Below are 16,547 nucleotides of genomic sequence, written 5' to 3'. Positions count from 1 at the left end.
ATTTTAGGAGGGGCCAGGGCAACACCAGCAGCTAGAAAGGGCAGATCAAGAAAGGTCTTTCCTAAGAGGTGGCGACTGGGCTGTGCTTCTTTGGAAGAAGTTAGAGATTCTCAGTGGAGGAGGTAAGAAGGGAGTACCTTCCTAGGCAGCTGGATGATACATTGGATGCAATGCAGGACCCGGAATCAGGAAGGCCTGAGTTCAAGTCTGACCTCATGCACTTACAGCTTTGTGAGCGTGGGTATGTCACATCCACCTGCTTCAGTTTCTTCATCTGTAAAAAGGGTAGAATAATAGCATCTACTTCCCAAGGTTGTTGAGAGGATAAAATAATATTTATAAAGTGCATTGCAACCCTTAATGGGCTCTCGAAGTACCAGCTGTGATTATTCTGGTTGTGAAGGACAGCCTTTGCCATCTAGGAAATGGCAGATGAGTAAATACTGATTTGTCACACAGACCAAAGATGCAAAAAGGACTTTGCTCTATGTCATGCCTTCAGTGTAGAACTCATGCCAAATCTCCTATGGCCTTCACATCTCCAGTACTGCATAATCGTCTCTTCACATTCCCAGTGATCACCACTTTTAACTCTCCCTGGGCCCAAAGTACCACTTTGAATGAACATAGAGTTTTTCTGTGGATTGCCCTTGACTGTTGGCCGTGCCTTCCATGGCCATGGAACCCAAAGCAAAGGCAATTGGCCCTCGTGGGTGTTAAAATTGGGACTAATGTCATTGACATGGTGTCCTAACTTAGCCAGCCCACTCCAGACACCTGGATGTTCACTAACCACGCCTTCAATAATATACGTTCTAGCATGTGGCCGCAATGGAGTCAAGTCCAAGCTCACCAGCCTACTTCTTGCCGATGCCATTCTCTTCCTTCTCTTGGCAGCCATAACAATGTTTGTCCTTTTCTCATCCTGTGGGGCCTCTCCTGTTCTCCCCAGTCTTTCGTTTGTCATGGAGAATGATTTCACCAGCCCTTGAAGAAGACATGTTTCATCTGTTTCAGGTGAACTGAACTTTTATTGGCAGCCTTGGTCTTCTCTCATTATTTCCTTGTTTATCTTTGGTGTCATTCCTCTCTTAGCCATTATTGTTCTTTCCCATTCATCCAAAGGTCATTCTTAGCAGGAAAAAAAAAACAAAAACGGAAGCAAAATAATATTTGAGCAGCTCTGGCTTCCTTCTGTTGTCACTTCCCACCATGTATCCACTTGGATGGGGCTGCAGCATGGAGAGGAGTGGAGAGTTCATGGGGAGTGCTAGGAAGAAGGTTGTCTCTTTCTCCTAGGCAGTGATCAGTTGTTGTGGCTGCTGAGAATATAAAGGGAGTAGAACAACATGGAAGACCTGCCTCTGTTGCCCCTGGGCAAATCGTTTAGCCCTCTTTGCCTCAGTTTCCTCAACTGTAAATTGAGCTGGAGAAGGAAATGGCCAACCACTCCACTATCTTTGCCAAGGAAACCCCAAATGGGATCATGAAGAGTCGGACATGACTAATTGACTAAACAACAACCTTACAGATGAGGAAACTGATCCAGACATATGTCAAGTGACTTACCCAGCATCTGTGACACAGCTCATAAGTTTCTAAGCCCAGATTTGAATTCAGGTCTTCCAGATTCCAGGTCTGGTACTCTATCCACTGGGGCTGCCTAGCTGCCTCTTAGGCATCTGTCAGTATTGTACTTCTCAGAGTTCTCACATCTGCCCTCAAAAGGCTCTTTGGGAAGGCAATCTATGACATGGCATTGCTCAGGAACAAGCTAAGACCTAGCTATGTGGGGTGGCATACATCATTTTTCTCAGTTTGTTGGTAGCCAGCTAGCTAATTGTGTAGTGTGTGCTGAGGCTTCAGACCAAAGGATATGTTGTTTTTCATTAATCCAAACAATAGGAGACTGAGATGGGAATCTGGGATCCTGGGTTCTCTATGACTCCTACGTGCTTCACCAGAAATCTTTGGCAAGTCACTTCTGTTCTCTCTGCCTCCACGTCTTCTAGACTTCCCAGCCCATTTGGAACTTGGTTAGGAGGATTGCTAAGTGCTTTAGGATCTGGGAAGGATCTAGTAATTGCAGATTGTTGTTGGGCTTGAGTTCTTATGCAGAAACAAGACAGTTAGTTGCTGTGTGAGTTAGGGTTGGGATTTCAAGGAATGTAGACAAAGTCCCACACTAAACTGATCAAAGTATAGGATTTATAGATACAATACAAACCATTTTAGTGGATGTATTCATTTCTACAAAAACGGTGCAGGACCTGTGTGCCCTAGCGTCTCATTCGCCTCCCAGGTCCTTGTCTTGGCCTGATTCTGGAAATTAAGGCCTGATGAAATAGAAACTCAGGCGTCTACCCGGGTTCAAGCCACCATTTGCAGATGGCAGTGTCTCTGCTGTGCAGTTTTATACTGAGGTAGACAAAGGGAGCTGAATGCTCCAATCTAGGGTGAACAAAAAAACAAATCATGAATACACCAGTTGGGAATGGGCCTAATAACCTTAAACACAAAATTCGGTAAAATTCCCTACTGCTTGAGAGTTGGGCTGCCCTCACAGTCAACAATCTTTCTAGCTGCTTCTAGCCTAGCTCTTAACCTTTCTGTGGGTCATGGCCTCCTGGCTGACTGATAAAACCTCTGGACCTCTTCTCAGAAGAATATTTTTTAAATACATTATAAAAAACAAAACCATGAGATTACAATGGAAACCTCTGGTACTGAAATATAGTTATTAAAATGTTAAAAATAAGATGGGCAAGATTATAAAGGAAGGCAATTCTATTGAAATATAGTTATCAAAATGTTTTAAAAAAAAGTTCATGAATCTCAGGTCAAGGTCCTCTGCCCTTGCTGCATGTCTCTCTCTTCCTGGGGAATAGTAGCCTGTTGTAACTGGCCTGCATCATTCATCTAAAGCCATTTTGCTTCAAAACGGTTCATCTCATGGTTCATCTTCGGTGTGTTTTGGTTTTCATAATTTTGTCAGTTTGAAATAGTTAACTGGGACTCCCCAAGACTCTCTTCCCCTCTTTGGCTACAGTATTATATCCAGTGCTGTTAAGATGGGGTTTCACAGGCAACTTGATTTTAGGTGAATTGATTTAGGCTTGGCATTTACTTAAATTATGAACTGTACGCTCAACATCATGTTTATTTGCAAAGTGGATAGACCGAAGTTCAAATCCAGCCTCAAGGACTAGTAGCTGTGTGATCCTAGGCAAATCACTTAACCGCTGTCTGCCTCAGTTTGCAAATTTATAAAATGGAGACGATAATAATAGTATCTACTCCCCAGGGTTGTTGAGAGGATAAAAGAAATAATATTTATAAAGCACTTTGAAATCTTAAAGTGCTATGTAAATGCCAGTTCATCTTAGTGTTATTATTATTATATACAATGAAAGTCATTGATAGGTTGAGGCTGCCCTAATCATGGCTTTGTCTCTTTGCAGTTTTGCTGTATCCAAGGGAGGCCGTTTGCTTCTTGCAGATGATATGGGTTTGGGAAAAACGATTCAGGCCATCTGTATTGCCGCATATTACCGGAAAGAGTGGCCTCTGTTAGTGGTCACGCCATCATCAGTGCGGTTCACCTGGGAACAGGTTAATTCTTCATATGTGTATGTGTGTTAGTAAGGAAGACATTCCGGCGGGAGGGACTGGGTGACAGTGACATGTGTAACAAAATGAGTTTGTACAATTCCTTCCCTAAAGGCTTTTAAGGAAAGAATAAAGTCCTCTCTTGGCTGGCTTAGGGAATAGTCCTATCTAGATTATCTATCTTATGTTTATCATTCTTTGTTCTATCTATATCAGGTTAGGAAATTGGGTTCTAAGAACCCAATTTACTTGTATTTATTTACATTCTATTTATGAAGAAATTTATTTTTGTTAATGTTTTTTCAGAAGGTGGGACAATTTTTTTTTTATCCTTCATGGTTTTCATTTTTGATTTCTTGAAATATAGCTCTGGAAAGACAGGTTTTTCAAAAACCTATGTTTTAAATGGAGCTACTTGATTCCACCTTAAAACCCATACCACTCTGGCTTTCCTTGAATGGCCAGTAATAGCCCCAATCCAGGCCTCCCTGACTCCTTGTTTAGCTTTTGATGGCTTAGAATGAGTGCAGATAGCATTTGTTTTCTATTCTGGCTAGAAACTCAGGGTCTTCCCCTCCCAGATTGCTATCTTTGTGATGCTAAATTGAGCCATAGTTTGTCTCCACTCTTAAGCAGCCCTTAGTCATTGAATGGGCGAGTCCTCAGATAAACTAAAACCTAAGGAAGACCTTAATTTAGAAAGGCCAAGGTCACCCATTGCATCCTGGGCCATTGCCAGGCCTCTTAACCTTTGTTTTACCACTGGGCTTCCACGACTGGAGGAGAGAGTGAGGCTGATGACTTAGCCACTGAGCATAGCTCTGCTCCCCTCAATAGTGAACAAAGGAGGAACAGTAACAGAAAATTAGGCAGTCAGTTAGCTAATCAGTCATCTGGAATCTATCCTAGATACAAAGACTGGAGTAAAACTACCCCTGCCCTTCAGAGGCTTACATTCAAATTCCTGACAGGTGATGAAGCTAGCAACCCATAAAAAACTGAGAACTTTCTCGGGGGACTAACACCTAAGTCTTCTGCCAGACTTCTCCACCCACCAACTAGGAAAGTCTGAACTACTTCATTGACGACGCACTACAGTGTAAGAACAAGAAAGTACAGATTAAAGGTCTGTGTCTTCAGCCAGCTCTTTGATAATTATTTTGGCTTCCCAACAACTTGGTCCTTTCCCAAGTCCTCCCTGATCGAGGCAACAGCGTTCTGTTCTGGGCTAGCCCAATGTCTACACAAGCATCCAGATGTCATGTTCTTTTCTGATAGGGAGAAGCAGAACTTTCTAGTTTATACCTAAAAGACCAGTCATTCTATCTTTCTTCCTGTCGATTGGATTCTTTCATTGCTTCTCGTAACTAAGCATTTCCCATTTGTTTATTTTGTGCTGCTTGTTAGATCACCGTATGTAGTACCATTCCCCTGAACGAGCCAGGGTGCTTCTCAGAGGAAGAGTTGAAACCATCTCAGACTGCACAAATTCTGTGGCAAGGGTCCTTAACCATCTGTGGGGCCTGCACCCTTTGGCTTCTGCTGAAGCCAACACACTAGTTCTCAGAATAATGTTTTTAAATGTATAAGATACCTAGGATTATAAAGGAAACCGGTAGTACTGAAATAACTTTTTCCCATTCAAGTTCACAGACTCTCCTGAAATCTGCAAGTGGGACCGCTGTTGTCAAAAGACACAGAAAAGCTTGGGGAGGGACGGGAGGGAAGGAGGGATAGGAAGAGAAGGAGGGAAAGAGGGGAAACAGGCAAAACATAGTGGTCCTGGGGTGTTGGATAGCACCAGGCAGATACTGGGAATGCACAGATCCTGCACCCTGACCTATGTAGGATCCCCAGATGGCTTTCCTTTGGCTCCACATATGGGTTTGACAGGTTGAGGCAAACATGAGAGGATATCTGCAGTAAGCAGATGGCTTCCTAAAGAATGTTTACCCTCAATTATCTTCATCCTCACCATGCCTCAGTATTTACAGCTTATCTTTTTTTTTCTTTTTTTTTGAATAAAAGGGGCTGTGGTAGGTACTCTGTGAGATGTGCTTAATAAGAGTGACATTCCTTGATGAGCTCACTGTTGCTTTAGAGGCAACCGAGATGAAACAAATATGAATAACAAAGCCAGGGTACTCATTCTGAGAAAGAAAGGCCCATTTTTATGGGAATTTCAGGCTTGTTTAAAGGGGAAATTTAGAGATAAGTGATGGGTGGCCAAGAAGAGGTGATAAACAGTAGTGGCAGATGGGGGATGGAAAAAGGGAGATGAGATGACCAGATTACACTTTCTGGGCTGTTACCTCCTTGTATAGACCATCTCAATTGGATTTGCTTCTCCTTTCCTATTTAGGCATTCCACCGATGGCTGCCTTCCCTCAGCCCAGATAGCATCAACGTGGTAGAGACTGGGAAGGACAGTTTGACAGCTGGCTTGATCAACATCTGTAGTTTTGACCTCCTGAGCAAGTTGAAAAAACAAGGAAAAACTTCCTTCCAAGTAATCATTATTGTAAGTGGCCTTGTGTCTTTGTGGTTCCTTTCTCCTCCAGAACTCAAAGTTCATTCATAGCTCCTTGAGCCTCCTCTGTGTCTCTGGGAGAGTCGGAAATTGTTTTCTCTATTTGGACAATGGGCAGTTCATCCCTCTGTAGTCTGATGGGAGCCATCATAGAAGGGACCCTAGAGTGGCCAGAGCCTCAGCAGCCTGCCCTACAACTGTTCATAGTGTATGTCCTCAGCCCAGGGTGCTAGGATGGTGTCCACTCAAGCTATCTCCATTTTCTGTTACATTTGAATGGCTTAATTCCATTTTTTAAAAATATTTTATTTTCCCCTCAGTTACATGTAAAAACACTCTTCTTTTTAAAGTTTTGAGTTGCAAATTCTGTTCCTCCCTCCACTCCCTACCCATAAACAGTAAGCAATCTGATACAGGTTATACATGTGCAATCATGTAAAACATTTCCAAATTAGTCATTTTGTGCAAGAAAATTCGAACAAGAAAGGAAGAAAAAAAGTAAGGAAGGAAGAGAAAAATAGTGTGTTTCAGTCTGTGTTCAGACAACATTTCTTTCTCTGGAGGCAGATAACATTTTTCATCATGAGTCCTATGGGATTGTCTTGCATCACTGTATTGCTGAGAATAACCAAGTTATTCATAGTTTTTCATCATACGGTATTGCTCTTACTGTGTACAATGCCCTCCTGGTTCTGCTCATTTCACTTTGCATCAGCTCACGTAAGTCTTTCCAGGTTTTTCTCAGAGCATCCTGCTCCTTATTTCTTATAGAACAATAGTATTCCTTTACATTCATGTACGACAACTTGTTCAGCCATTTCCCAATTGATGAGCATCCCCCTGATTTCCAATTCTTAGCCACCACAAAAAGAGCTGCTATAAATATTTTTGTACTAATAGGTCATTTCCCCCCCTTTTTAAATAGTATTTTATTTTTTTCCAATTACATGTAAAAACAATTTTTAACATTTTTTTTATATGATTTTGAGTTCCAAATTTTTCTCCCTCCTTCCTCCCCAAGATGGTAAGCAACTTGATATAGCTTATACGTGTGCAATCATGTAAAACATATTTCCATGTTAGTCATGGTGTGAAAGAAGAAACAGAACAAAAGGAGAAAACTACAAAAAAGATAAAGTAAAAATAGTATGCTTGGATCTGCATTCAGACTCCATCAGTTCTTTCTCTGGAGGTGGACAGCATTTTTCATTGTGAGTCTTTTAGAATTGACTTGGATCATTGTATTGCTAAGGAGAGCTAAGTCAGTCGTAGTTGATCGTCATACAATGTTGCTGATACTGTGTACGATGTTTTCCTGGTTCTGCTCACTTCACTAAGCATCAGTTCATGTACATCTTTCTAGCTTTTTCTGAGAGCATCATATTTGTCATTTCTTATAGCACAACAGTATTCCATTACAATCATACATCACAACTTGTTCAACCATTCCCCAGTTGATGGGCATTTTCTCAATTTCCAATTCTTAACCACCACAAAAAGAGCTGCTGTAAATATTTTTGTACAAATAGGTCCTTTCCCCTTATTGGATCTCTTTGATATTGGTATTCCTGGATCAAAGGGTATGCAAAGTTTTATAGCTTTTTGGACATAGTTCCAAATTGCCCTCCAGAATAGTTGCATCAGTTTCTCCATCAACAATGCATTAGTGTCCCATTATCCCCCATCCTCTCCACCATTTATCATTTTCCTTTTCTGTAATATGAGCCAATCTGATAGGTGTGAGGTGGTACCTCAGAGTTGTTTTAATTTGCATTTCTCTCATCAATAGTGATTCAGAATTTGCGTAATTTCTAGAGATCAGTAGGAATGCTTTATCCTCAAGGAGCACTCTAGTTAAAATTTCAGCAAAGCCACCCTGGCTGCATTGGTGTTTGACAAAGTATCTCTCAGTGTATCTCTCTCCTTCTTTGACTCCCCAGACTCTCTGTGCCCAGCCAGCACTGCCCATGCTCAATCTGGTCTTAATAGGAATGCTTTAATAATATAGCCTGTGGTTATCAGTTTTCAATAAAAATTTCTCCTGCTCTCCATTTGCATGAACAGAACAACCTAACCCCTCCTCATAGGACCCTCGGTTTAGTGGGACCTCTATGGTCATCTTGTTTAACCCCTTCATTTAAAAAAATAATAATTTTATAATTATTTTGTATCTCTCCCCACTCTTCTACCCTTACTGAACAATAAAAAAAATTAAAAGCAAAACCTTATAATAAATGTGTATAACCCAGCAAAACACATTCCCACATTGGCCACATCCATAATTGTCTGCCTCATTCTGTTGTTTAGGTTCATCATGTTTTTGGCAGGAGGTAGGTGACATGCTTCATCTTTAGTCTTCTGGACTCATGATTTGTCATTGCCTTGATCAGAGTTCTAAAGTCTTTCAAAGTTATTTTCCTTTATAATGTTATTTTATACGTTGTTCTCCTACATCTGCTCCGTTCACTCTACATCAGTTCATAAAGATCTTCCCAGTTTCCTCTGGTGCTCTCTTTTCTTATGGCACAATATATCGCAGTCTATTCTAATGCCGCAATTTGTCTGGCTGTTCCTCAGTGGTTCAGCTCCTTCGTTTTATGAATGAACATAATGATATGTGGGGGCCTGCTGTTCCCTAACAAAAGTAAAATTCAGAAAAGCCATTTCTTCTCAACCATACCATCCTCTAATGATATTGGGTGCTCATAGTTTGCACTCCAAAAATCATTTGCTATGTCTTACACAAAACCCATCAAAGGATGGTGAGATTTTTCCAATTTTTATTTTTGGGATGTTGATAAAACATAGCCTTCCATATGGTTTCACAAGTCACCCATTGATTGCTCTTCCTGTCTGTTGAGAATTGTGCCAAACATTCTGGGGAAGCTGCAAAAAAGAAGACTGGATCTCCTTTAATTTAACATTCTGTTTTGTTCACAAATACCAGGTCATATGTGGCATCTCCCTATCTTTGCAAAAAAAAAAAAGGCATGTTTTATTTTTATATAATTTTCCAAGTTATGTTTTCTAAGGCTCGACAAGTAATTCATTAGTGTTTAGCCTTCTGAACAGTTCCTGATTTGGTACACATTCAATTGTAATTTTGAATTAAAGAAAAAAAGCTTTCCATTTATTTTACACAGATAGATGACTTGGGTTAAAAGTCTCGAGCATAGGGGAGACAGTTTTGGATTGAAACTGAAAGATTCCACCCCTTCTCGTCATTAGTGGTTCAGCCGCTGATCTGCATGTGAGATTTCAGGCAGGCCTCTGGCTTTGTCTGCGTCCCAGTTTTCACAGTGTTAAATGAGACGACAACCTCTATCCCTTTCTGACTTCACAGATATATTGTATCCAAGAGTAAGGCGATGCTTGTATGACATGTTGAGGGTGTTTTTAAGAAAAGATTTTTCATTTTGTGATAGGAGATGTTTGTGATGGTTAGATGTAATGAGCATCAGCATCTTAAGGTCCAAAGCTGGATGGGTCCTGGGAGATGATTTAGTGTAGTTTCATCATTTAGAGAGGAGGAGGAGGAGAAGAAGACTAAGGTGAATTGACTTGCCTAAAGTTGTACTCATTTTTAAAATGAGGGAGCAGATCTACATCCATATGAAAAAATGCTTTAAATCATTATTAATTGGAGAAATGCAAATGAAAACAACTCTGAGGTACTACCTCACACCTATTATATTGGCTAACATGATGGAAGAGGAAAATGACAGATATTGGAGGGGTTGTGGGAAAGCGGAGACACTGATGCACTGTTGGAAGAGTTGTGAACTGATTTGACCATTCTGAAGAGCAGTTTGGAGCAATACCCAAAGGGCTGTGAAACCGTGCTTGACCCAGTAATACCACTACTAGGTCTGTATCCCAAAGAGATGAAAAATAAAAAGGAAAAGGACCTATATGTACAAAAATATTTATAACAGATATTTTTTGGTGGCAAAGAATTGGAAACTGAGAGGATGCCCATCAATTGGAGAATGGTTGAACAAGTTGTGGTATATGATTGTGGTGGAATACTATTTTTCTGTAAGAACTGAGGAGCAGGATGACCTCAGAGAAGTCTGGAAAGACTTACATGAACTGATGCAAAGTGAAATGAGAAGAACTGGAAGAACACTGTTCACAGTAACAACAATATTGTAAGATGATCAACGGTGAATGACTTAGCTATTCTCGGCAATACAATGACCCCAGACAATTTTGAATGACTTATGATGAAAAATGCTATCCATCCCCAGGGGGAAAATAAAAATTGATGGAGTTTGAATGCAGATTGATGCATACTTTTTTTTACTTTATTTTTCTTGGGGTTTTTTTTGTCTTTCTTGTCTTTTACAGCATGACGTATAGAAACATGTTTTGCAGGACACATGTATAATCTATGTATATAGGTATATCATGTATATCAAATTGTATATAAAATGTGTATCAAATTGCTTGCCTTCTCAATGAGGGGAGAGGGGATGGAGGGAGAGAATTTTGAACTCAAAATTTTAAAAAACGAATGCTGAAAATTGTTTTTACATGTAATTGGGGAAAAATAAAATACCAAATAAATATTTTTTTTAGAAAGACATACAATAATATAAAATAAAATAAAAGGAGGGAGCGGAAAGTCAGAGGGATAAAGTTACTTACCTGCTCAAGGTCATAGTAGAAGTGGGATTTGCACTTGACACTTACTAGCTGTGTGACCCTGGGCAAGTCACTTAACCCCAATTGCCTAAAAAAAAAAAAAGAAGAAGAAGAAGTGGTATTTGAACTCCAGTCCTCCTGACTCTTCCTTCCACTTTCCTACCTAAAAAGGGCATCTCTGACAAGAGGGTCTTCTCCTGTCTGCAGTCAGGCTCTACCTGTCAGGATCCATCATCAGGAGAGCAGTTTCCTCCCTAGATTGTCAGGATTTTTTCCCCTTCTTTAATCAGCTCATTCACAGGAGGAGGGGACAGCTGTGTCTGGTTTTTGTTTGCTTGTTTGTTTTGTTCCTGGGGTCTGCTTATTCTCCTTCCTTTAAAGGAAAGCCACATTTTCTTGTGCTGAAAATATGTAGCCCTGAGATAACTGTATTCCAAGGATGTAACCTGCACCTGGCTGTCTTGTCTTTTTAAGGCATTTCTGCTGATATCAGTTCCCTCTCTAGGGCTGTCCAGAAGCCAAGGGAGGAGAAAAACAAGCTAACATTGGGTAGAAACAGATCTTACATTAGGTAACAGTGAATTATAATAGAAAAGGGAGGAATTAGACCTCCATACACCCTCCTCTAAGCCTAGCCCAGGCCTTTCCATTGTCCGACTAAAGCAACCTTACTGAAAGTCCTCAAATTTTCCAGCCCATTCTTCTTCCCCCGACCCATGTAACAGTGGACTGAATCAAAGAACTGAAAAGATTTTTGCTGCTTGCCCTAGTTTCTCATTACTAGAGTTTTGCTTTCTTTTTTTAAAATTTAATTTTTTTTGTTAGATTTTAAGTTCCAAATTGTTTACTTTCATCCCTCCCTATCCCACAGTAGAGCAGGCCACCATTTGGCACAGGTGTGTGTGTGTGTGTGTGTGTGTGTGTGTGTGTGTGTGAGTGTGTGTAAAACCATACTATATATATATATATATATAAATAAACCATACTTATATTTATAACTTCTTTCTTTTGAAGTGGATAGCATCTTCATAGCATCTTTGTAGTTGATTTGAGTATTTATAATACTCAGAATAGCTTAGTCATTCACCGTTATTCTTTGAACAGTATTGCTGTTACTATATACAATGTTCTCTTGGTTTTTCTTATTTCACTCTTTCACGTAAGTTTTTCCATGTTTTTCCAAAATCAACCTGCTCATCATTTCTTACAGGACAGTAAGTATTCCATCATAATCATATACCACAGCTTGTTTATCCATTCCCCAATTGATGGGCATCCCCTCAATTTCCACTTCTTTATCGCCAAAAAGAGAGCTGCTATAAATATTTTAGAACATACAGGTTCTTCTCCTTTTCCCCTAATCGCCATGGAGAACGGACCTAATTGCTGCATCAAAGGGTATACACAGTTTTATAACTCTGGGCATAATTCCACTTTGCTCTTCATAATGGTTGGATCAGTTCACAGTTCACTTAACAATGTATTAATGTCCCAATTTTCACACGTCTCCTCCAACATTTGTCATTTTCCCTTTCCACTACTTTAGCCAATCTGATAGGTATGAGATGATATCTCAAAGTTGTTTTAATTTGCATTTCTCTAATCAGTAATGATTTAGAATATTTTTTTATATGACTACGTATAACTTTTATTTATTCATTAGAAAACTGCCTGTTCATATCCTTTGCCCATTTATCAAATTTGGAATGACTCATATCCTTATAAATTTGACAGAGTTCTCTATATATTTGAGATAGGAGACTTTTATCCAAGAAACTGTCTAGAAAAGTTTTTTTTCCTAATTTTCTGCTCTCCTTCTAATTATTGGTTTTATTTGTACAAAACATTTTTAATTTAATTTAATCAAAAGTATCCATTTTCAACTCACAAATGCTTTTTGTCTCTTGTTATTCAAAAACTCTTTTCCTGTCTATAAGTCTGGGAGATAATATGTTTCATGTTCTTCTAATTTACTTATCTCCCTTTATATCAAGGTCACATCTCCATTTTGACCTTATCTTGGTAAATGGTGTAAGATATTGGTCTGTACCCAGTTTCTGCCAGACTACTTTCCAAATAGTGAATTCTTGTCCCAAAAGCTTAAATCTTTATATTTGTCGAACACAAGGTTACTGTAACCATTTACTGCTGTGTAACAGCCTTTTGCAAGTGATGATTTACAAACTTCATCATAAAGATTAGTTTCTCATTTCATTAGGAGAAGCATAATGAATGTTGTTTCCTTCCTTGGCCTGGACAATTGCTCCCAATTTGTCCAAGATGATATGAGTAAAACCTCCTCTGAGCAACCCAGGTCCTAATTAATTAATCAAGTTTTTCTTGAGTGTCCACCACTGTAAGTGATACATTGAGGAATACCAGGTGTTCACCCACAAGGAGTTTACTGCCTGCTTTGGGTATGAAGACATTAAAAAAAAAAAAAAAAAACAGCATATGTGACCATGACATGACACTTAAAAAAAATTGGACTAGAATTTTGAGTGTTTGACTTCTTAATAGTCACCTTGGAAGGTTATGCACTTATTCCAGAGATTGGCTGATATTGCTCAGACCTCTTTTGGAGCAGTTTGGGAAGGTCTTCAGAGCCAGTTGACCAGCCCCACAGTCTCTTTGCCAGATACAGGGGGTACGTTTTACCCCACTCCCCTTTTATAATTTGGAATTTTGTTACAGCATCTCTTCATCTCCCTTAGTCATGATTCTTGACTTTGAATAGTTTGTATCTATTGTCACCAACAATTAATTAAATCCACCCTCAAAAGGTAAAGATTCACCATCATTGAGGGTGTTGGGAAGACGATACTGTGGACTCTGGAGTGGTTCCAGGGGAGAGTTCCAACAATGTAGTCAGGTCAATAAAACTTTGTTTGCTGTTGCTGTGCCAGCATCGTGAGTAACAATCAGCCAATCAATAAACATTTATGAAGTGCCTACTGTGGAGCAGCACTGTGCTGATAGCAGCAGCCTGACCTCCAGGCTTCTAACCGCTAACTCTGCTCAAATCACATCCCTTAACCAAGAAAAGTGCTTTAAAGAGAAGAGCCGTCTTTGGGTCTGCAAGCCCCAGGAATTAGGCCTGTTTCTTGAGAGCCATAATTATAGAAGTTATAACTACGAGGAAGCAGTGGTTACTATGGAAAGAGCACTGGCCCTGGAGTCAGAGGACCTGCCTCTGGTCCTTATTATTCGTGTAACCTTGCACAAGTCACTCCACCTCTTTCTGCCTCAGTTTCTTCTTGTAAAATGGGCATAATAATAATTCCTAATTTCCCAGCATTGTTGCGAGGATTTGATGAGGGAAAATACGTACAGTGCTTTGCAGACTTTCAAGCACTCTATACATATTTGCTCCTATGAACTCTTATTTAGGGGAGATACCAGGGTGTGTGGGAAAGAGCCCTTGATGTAGAATGAATGTGCACACCTGGGCTGAGCTTCTCAGCCCTGCCATTGTTTAGAAGGGAGACCTGGAGGAATCCACTTAAATTTGCTGAATGGTCCTCGTTTTCCTCAGTCTTGTGGAGGGGGTTCTGGGTTGGATGATAATGCCACCCCTGCTCCCCCATTTCCCAGAGTTGTTGTGAGAGTCAGATAAGGGGATGTTTGTGGAGCTGGCCCTTGTGTGAACTGCGAATTCTGCTTGTTTCTTCTCAGGACGAGTCGCATTTCCTGAAGAACATGAAGACCGCCCGCTGTCGAGCTGCCATGCCTCTCCTCAAGGTTTGTATGTGCTCCCACACCCAGCCAGCGGGCTGGGTCATCACTGAGGTGAGGGAAGCTGGAGACACACCAGCTGTGACCCGAGGCCCAGAGACGGAGTCTGGGTTTTAGACCTGACGTAGCCCCGCCTGCCCAGACTAAGCTACCTTGTGTTTATTTAGCCCCTTCAAGTCTCTTACCTCCTTTGTCATTACGGGTAAGTGTGTGCCTGATGCGTTCATCTCTGTGTTAAAGCTGGGACTCCAGACACCAAGGCAGTAGCTCAGGGTGACATGTTGAAGGAGGGCTAACCAATAGGGAGAAACAGTTCCTTCTTCCTTCCTTCCCGGCCAATTGACAGCCGAATAATAGAGTAATAAGATAAAATAATAACTGACATTGACATTTACAAAGTGGTTTGTTTACCTTTTCTCTTCGGAATCTCACAATGACCCTACGAGGAAATTACAACAGATATTATTCCCATTGTACAAGTGAGGTCATTGAGGCTCAGAGAAACTAAGGCACTTGCTTGTGGTCATCCAGCCAGTGATTATCAAAGAACAGATTTCACCCTGAGGCCTTTCTGACTCTGAATTCAGTACTCTATCCCCTGTGACGTAATGCTTCTCCAGAAGCATTATTATAGTAATCATTATTTTTATTATCATTGTAGTTGTTAACTACTAACAGAAATTACAGCAATAACAGTTATTTAGATCATTGTCATTGTTATCATGACCCATCAACCACAATGATAATAATAGTTGGCATTATTGTGGCACTTAAGCTTTGGTAGGTGTTTTCCATGCATCTCTCATTTCTCATGTAGGCAAATTGTACTGAATTAGAATCAAGCTCTGCCTTCTGCACTCTCACGGGAAACGTTGGAGTCAGTGGATCATGCCCATCACTGGAAGAGATAGAGAAGTCCCTAAACTGGCCCTTGGCTTGACAGAGTATGCCTTGCCCCAAGCCTGGGTGTTCTAGATAAGCCTCAGTCATCTATATTTCCATCTGTTCTAGTCTAAATTTTTTTGTGGCTTATCTATAGGGCCATTCACATATTCAGAAAACAAGGAGGGTAGTGCGTGATATTTTTATCAATATGATGATGTGCCCTAAGAAATTATACAGGTTTGTCTCCCACATAATGGACAGAAGGTCTGCAAGTCTTTTAGGGATGAATTTTTTAATGTCACTTCTGCGACAAAAAAAATTTTTTTTTTCTATGTCAGGTTGTGTGATGAGTTCTTCACTTTCTCATCCATAATATTTCCAAAGGAACCCACTTGAGTTGTAAATCAAATTCACAAAAGCATCCTTTTCTGATTTTGATTTCCATTTTGTTAAGGAAGATTTCATTTTACAACTACTTTTTTTTTTGTAAAATTCAGTTTTTGCTGCTTAAGAGAAGGCTTACATTTTGTGTAAAATGAAAATTGGAAAGCCAGATGACACACTAAATATTGGTTAAACTGATTTAAATTTTTACCCTTAAAGTGCTTTTTAAAGGATGTCCTTTGGAATAGCAAGTAACATCATCCCTCTTGCAAGGCTAGATTATTTCGTGTGCTGTAAATTAAAAAATAAAAATAAAAAATTCTTCATCAAAAGCCTTGATTCCCACTTCTTATAAATATTTGTATGTCCATAACCATTATGGACATGTTTAAATGCAGCATTTTTCCCAGGGTGACGATCCTTCTTTGGAGAGCACTTAATATGCCTTTTTAGAAAAATCTTACTGGAGCAGGGTACTGTGGTTCTAATATTACAGCTATAACTAAAATTAAATTTGCCTGGCTTGATTGTTTAGACAAAAGAAATGGCATAATAGATAAATTACATCATTAAAGTTATAATATGAAATCTTCTTAGCATTAGCCTTATTAATGTTGACATCTCCTTGTTAGCCTAAACGGTGCTGCATATTGCTTTCTCCAAAATATACGATTGCGATCTCTACCCTTTAAAGTGGTGTTTGAATTTTTAATATCTTGTTGTAGTTGAATGTTTTTCAGAGTGACACTGTTACAAC

The 16,547-nt window shown here is 39.9% G+C and overlaps 1 protein-coding gene across 3 annotated transcripts in view; it reads left to right on the top strand.

Annotated features, from left to right (window-relative positions):
* Nucleotides 1-16,547, top strand: part of SMARCAL1 (SWI/SNF related, matrix associated, actin dependent regulator of chromatin, subfamily a like 1) — an 84,488-nt gene that overhangs the window by 28,130 nt on the left and 39,811 nt on the right. For all 3 annotated transcript variants that reach the window (XM_027873563.1, XM_027873562.1, XM_027873564.1), the window contains exons 7-9: nt 3,462-3,612; nt 5,972-6,130; nt 14,462-14,527. In XM_027873563.1, coding sequence (XP_027729364.1) covers nt 3,462-3,612; nt 5,972-6,130; nt 14,462-14,527 — 376 coding nt within the window. The remainder of the gene's footprint in view (nt 1-3,461; nt 3,613-5,971; nt 6,131-14,461; nt 14,528-16,547) is intronic.

The sequence above is a fragment of the Vombatus ursinus genome, unplaced genomic scaffold, assembly GCF_900497805.2.
Source record: "Vombatus ursinus unplaced genomic scaffold, bare-nosed wombat genome assembly UNPS02014802.1, whole genome shotgun sequence".
Lineage (NCBI taxonomy): Eukaryota > Metazoa > Chordata > Mammalia > Diprotodontia > Vombatidae > Vombatus > Vombatus ursinus.
The sequence above is the reverse complement of the archived record's forward strand: the minus strand, read 5'-3'. Positions and strand labels throughout refer to the sequence as shown.